The 6,112-nt window shown below is 36.9% G+C and overlaps 1 protein-coding gene across 1 annotated transcript; it reads right to left on the bottom strand.

Annotated features, from left to right (window-relative positions):
- Positions 1-252: 252 nt before the first annotated feature.
- Positions 253-1,784, bottom strand: LOC131307960 (bZIP transcription factor 44-like). The gene has a single exon (XM_058334736.1). The coding sequence runs from the start codon at positions 1,026-1,028 to the stop codon at positions 549-551; it is 480 nt and encodes a 159-aa protein (XP_058190719.1). The 5' UTR covers positions 1,029-1,784; the 3' UTR covers positions 253-548.
- Between the last annotated feature and the right edge of the window lie 4,328 nt (positions 1,785-6,112).

The following is a 6,112-nucleotide window of genomic DNA, read 5'->3' as shown; positions in this document are numbered from 1 at the left end:
ATTCACCGAGGTGAACCAATTGTGAGCTCAAGCGTAATGCGACGAAAGAAAAACAACAAATCACTCATACAAGGCTTTGTGCTTTCTCTGTCATGTGTAAGTTTATTAGTCACCTGCGAATTATATGATTGACTTATCTAAACAACCAGATGTACCATTATTCAAATCGTTTGAATTTTCCCCAATGATTCCTTGAGGTCAAAACGCAATAACAAATGTCAGTACCGAAAAGCATTTTCTCATCATGAACAATTCAAGAAGATAACTCAAGTACCATTAACAACTTATCGATAACCATTACATCACCAGAGAGAGAAATCGCAAGAAGCTCTTGAAAATCCTTACCAATTTCCAACCCTCATGCTCAACCACTCCCTGCATTATTCCTTACAAACATAATATACACCCTCCCCTCTCTCTCTCTCTAGAAAATTAAAAGACCCAACTGGATTATACACCGCACAATTACTCGGGATCCGCACACTTGAACTCGAACCCCACGTGACGTGTCCAGCAGTGTTTCATGAGCACTGATAGGTGATTGGAGATCAATACTGCAACGTCTCTGCCATGATGGGTTGGTTAAAACCCACATAATTCCACGAATTATTCAGGAACCCATCAAAAGATTCAGTGCAGTAAGGCTCCTCTGTGCCCAAAAACCCATTCCCCCGGCCACTCAGATTCACAAAACTCACAATCTCATTCAAAGACTGCAGTCTGTGGCTGAGCTCAGCCACCTGAGCCCTGAGAATCGAATTCTCACCTTCCACGCTCAAGAACTGCTGCGTCGTGACGCTGACGCTCGTGATTATCCGATTGTTCTCTTTCCTCAGCTCGGCAACCTGGGCCGTCAGATCGTCCAGGTGTCGCTGTTTCCTCATCCGAGACCTCCTCGCCGATTCCCGATTCGATACCATTCTCTTCCTCTTCCTCTGGTCCATCAGTAGCTGGAGATTTTCCTCCGAACCGGAGTTTTGAACCAGAGACGTTGAACCGGACGATGGGGACCCGCTAGAGGAAGCCATGGGTTTTGGATTTGGATTTGAATTATTAATAACCTCACGAAAACACAGGATTATTTTTGTAATAATATTGGATTAAGAGAGATTTATTGGGAATTAAACAGGACCCAGGTAATAATATTCTGGACTAATTCAGATATATATATATATATATATATATATATATATATATATATATAATAATATTGCTACAGGTATATAGAAATAGGGCGAGGTTATAATTATGAGATGAAATAGAACCAGTAGAGGAAGACAACGGAGAAGGATTGAACGAGGTGGGTCCTGCGTCTATATGTGGAATTAATTATGACTCCCGAGAGGAAGAGCTCACTGAGAATTGGAGACATGAATTTCGAACATCAAGAACAAGAGGTTGAGCATTAATCTATCTTCGAAAAAAGAAACAAGTGGTTCAGAACAGAGGAGATGGTAGTTGAGAAACAGAGCAGTAGCGAAAAACCCTAACCCGGATGGAAATGATTCGAGAAAGTGGGATTTTTGCGGGAGAATTGGTGGGAACTGAGAGAACCCAGAAGTGGGTTTCTTGATTCAGGCGTAAAAGAGGAAGCTTTATATAAGCAGGAGGAGGAACATAGAAGGAGAGGAGAGAGAAACAGGGGAGGGCAGAGATTCAGTGATAACAAGAAGAACACAGAATGTTGCTGAGGAGAGAGAGGGAGGAGAGAGAAAGGGGGAAGAATTATGTGGGTTTGGTTAGGATTTTATAGCGAAATGTGATGAGGAAAAAGCATGAAAATGTGAATTTGAAATAGGGAAATTTGGAGATTAAAATAAAGTGGAGAGAAAGGACTTTGGAATCTGCTACCCTGGGGAAAAATACAAAAGATGATGGAGACATGTGGGGCCAGAAGCGTTTACAGCCATTCAGGTCCAGCTGGGAAGCAATAACAATCGTTGATTACAATAAATGGGTAAAAAATCTATTAGGGCACGTTTAATTATGGTGGGGTTTTTGTTAGTAAAAATTTAATTGAACATTAACGTTGGTAACATGCCAAACGAGCATTCGGTGTCCCTAAAATACCGTCATGTGATGCTCTAATTCCATATACCATTACATGGTGATGTGGGATCCCGTAACTATATCAATGTGTGATAACGAAATGATCTGAACTCCGAAGCAAATCGTGCTCTCGGGAGACTGAATAATCTCTCACAAGAAAAGGTATAAGATTGAATTGTTCTATCACTAATGGGATAAAAAATTTCACACTATGGTATTAGGAATTAATCTACTTCATATTAGTAATTGTTTATTTGTTATTGGGGATGGAATAGTAATGAGTGTGGCTCACTATAGCGCGTGCAATTCGTGGGAATCTACCTTTGCATATTTATTAATGTTCCCAATAAGAAAGCTTGCATACTAAAAAAGAAGAATAATGAAAAGAATTATTATCACTGTGAGAGAATGATCTGTCTCATAAATCAAAAAATAAGTATTATTACAAAATAAGAATCTTAACAGAACGGTGTCTTAATAAGTACTATTATTTCAAGCGTGTAGCTTCTCGAGCAAATTTTATTTAATGCAAATGAAAAAGCTATGAAAGGGATTGGAGAAATTATTTTGAGGTGTGCAAGCTAGTCCGAGAAATCCTTCGTTACAAAAAAAATAAAAATAAAAATTAGTAACAAATGAACCCGCACGAGATTAAAAGTAAACAAACACCATACACTGTATTTGATGAGGTTTACATAAGATTTTTAATTAACGAAAAGCGTGGTATAAGTAAATCGAGAAATTGGCTCTCTCTCTCTCTCTCTCTCTCTCTCTCTCTCTCTCAGTGAATAGTACGATTAGTTGGAGTGGGAGCCACCACTTCATTCAAAAAGATGTCGTCATCTTGGATCAACCAATCTCGAAGAAGTAGTGATGCTGTCACTGACACGAATCACTTTGAGAATTGAAAAATATCTTTGGCAAGCTGCTACTGCTAGGGCAACAATTTCATCTACGTACCACTATTTTAATGGACTTCGACCGAACCAGGAATGCTGCTGAAAACTCCCATGCTGAGTGGTGTCCTTAGAGATATTCGATCGTTCATCTCGCTAAGAATAATTTGAATTGAATTTAAATGTATACAGATTTAAATCTTCTATTACTCAATCGAAATTCGAACCGTTGATTCACAAGATCCGGCCGCTCGACACTGCTGTCAAGCACTTCTGTCTCCCAATCACTTTTTGACTCTAATTACTCAAAAATTTAGCATAAAATACACCCTTCCATCCCATTTTAAATATCCGTACGAGAATTCGTGCATTTTTAAATCTCAAAAAATATAGGAGTACTGTTTTTATATGTTTTTATTTTTTTACACTAAATGAAAGTATATGAAATTTTGATTTATACTACTTTGATTTATTGCAGCAATAATGATATGAAATTTTGTTCTTATGTCAACATCTCCAACATCCATTTGTGTTTATTATTTGCCTTTAGAAGAAATTGAAAAAAATTTAAACGAAAATGTCAAATAATTTTAATGTTTTAAATTTTTTTAAAATTATTTAAATTTTCAAAGAGTACTAGACCAATCGCGTATGAATATAATAATCAAAGTAGTAAAATAGTTCTAAATTCGGGTGGGCTGGCCCCTGCTGGCCCTAAAAGTTCATTCAAATATAGTTACATTCAAAGTCACCCGATTCGCATAATTTTTACGAAATAAAAGTGAAATATACATACATTAAATAAGTTCGAATGCATTTGTGTCCGAATATGCATAAATCTAAAAGAGTTGTGTCCAAGCATATTTCATGAGATTGGTAGGGATGCTATGGTGGGATGTTGTGGTCTTTTCGGTTGAAGACAATGATATTCCTTCTACAAAAACTCGCCCATGATTGTATAAATTAATCTGTTTCTGCTTGTGTAAAACTCAAAACTCGATCAACTTTTCTACTTATGATTTATATTAACCATAAAATTTTTGCAAAAGTGATACGTTCACTTTTGAGCCCATGTTTTGGCTCCATCCTGTACACATTCACGCTTGTATTTAGGAGTTGTTCGGCTAAATAAGCTAAATGGTTTAATCTTTTGTTCTTATTCAAATTTTTTTCGCATTTGTTAGTTTTTCTTCAACTTTTTGTGAATTCTTACTTCGTCGTGACAAGAGAAATCTAAAAAGTATAAAATTATTATCGAAACCCAAATTATTTTAAATAAAGACGAAAAAATGGCTTATTGGCTTATTTTTGTCTTTATTCAAAAAAAATTAGGTTTCTATCGTAATTTTATACTTTTTAGATTTCTCTTATCAAGACGAAATAATAATTTACAAAAAGTTAACGAAAAGCTAACAAATACGAAAAAAAATTTGAATAAAAATAAAAAAATAAGCCATTTAGCTCATTAATTAGCGGAACAAGCCTTTATACTCTGCAAAGATATCTTCCTCGGCCTGATGAGGAGTACATGCTAAAGATCCTCAGCTTGATTTGGCAGCTAATGAAGGGAGTCTCTCGTGGCTCATGAACAGGTTCGCTATAAATTGGAGACCTCTGGTTCATTATTTGTATCAGAAATTTGAGAGAGCAAGAGAGTGTGCAGCATCTGTTTTTCTGTATTCCGTCTGTGTCAGTTTGTGAGTAGAGTGATTTGTAATCCTCCTCCTCCTAAATATAATTCGGCTGTCCCCCGTGGAAGAATCCGATTTTGGAGAACCACGTAAATCTCGTCTCCTTGTATGTGTGTGTTTGCGTTCTGGTTTGTTGATCGTTTGTTTCCGCAACATAATACACATCTAATTATTTTGATTTGAAGTTTACAGATGGAAAAAAAATGACCTAAATTTTCGAATGACCATTGATTTTAAATTGTCAATTCTTCTCTTCCTACCAACTGTAAAATAAGATTTGTTAACCAAAAGTTCAAACACATTGAATACTAAATGGTTAAGCTTTTAGTTTATGCACACAGTTGGAAACGGAAAAACAAAAATCACGTGTTGCGCCAATTAAAATGTTCATTCAAGTTTCTACGTACATACACATGCACGTCTATAGAATTCGTTTTGAGGTCTCAAAACCCCTAGACCGATATTTAATAAATTTTTTCTATCTCTTCTCGCTCATTACTCTAAAAAAATCTCTCTCAAAATTCAAACCGAACATCTACAAAATTCATGTGACAGTTGACAAGATGTGAACTAGAAACAAACCGTACATATTTATATGGTTTAGATTTCTGTTTTTTTTTTAGGGGGAAAAAAATAAGAAAAAGAAGAAGAGATCCCTTTCTTTAGCTCGTCCGCCCAATAATCCCTTTCTTAGCTCGTCCGCCCAATAATGAGCAAATTAGGAGAGAGAGAGAGAGAGAGAGAGAGAGAGAGAGAGAGAGAAGGGTGTATGCATGGTGGGGTTACAAAAAAACAAAAGTGATGTACGTAGGCCGGTGGTTTTTAGAATCTCATAGGCTCAAGTGTTGTTCTTTTCTCCATTTCAAAACGCAAAAAACAAAAGGTGTTCTTCCAATTTCTTTTCGTTTTTAACTTTTGTGCGGAGCGGTTTTCTTTTTAACTTTTGTGCGGAGCGGTTCAATCGTACTATATTTAAATAGCAGCCGCTGCGTAGTGGTTTTTCAGCTCTTTGATATATATGTACCGGTGCATCTAGCTAGATAGAGCGATGCTAACAAAAATTGGATACGCATCGCCTCGTTTTAACTCCAAAAGGACCAAAACGCTCTCATTTTCAAGTTTCATCAAACCCTAAGACGCAATATTTCTCTATGCTTGACCAACAACCTGACCTTTATTTCTCTCACCAATGGGATCTCTAGTTGTTTTAGACCGTTTGTCATGTGTTCGAAGCTTCACCAGGGAAAGATTAAAGGGATAGCGAAGAAAGTCACGGAGAGAGAGAGAGAGAGAGACAGATGTGGTGTCCCTTTAAAAAACAATTTTCCTATTTGCTTTGTGGCACATTTGGCTGGATAGAAACCAACGCCTTTTTTAGCACAATACTTTGGACCACTCTAGAATGGCTGCTACCATTACGAACGAGCAAAGCCGTGGAATGGTTCCTTCTTGTTCAGCATAAACCCACCCCCCAAA

This window comes from Rhododendron vialii, chromosome 11a (genome assembly GCF_030253575.1).
Source record: "Rhododendron vialii isolate Sample 1 chromosome 11a, ASM3025357v1".
In the NCBI taxonomy this organism is placed as follows: domain Eukaryota; kingdom Viridiplantae; phylum Streptophyta; class Magnoliopsida; order Ericales; family Ericaceae; genus Rhododendron; species Rhododendron vialii.
This window is presented reverse-complemented; position numbering and strand designations above follow the sequence as displayed.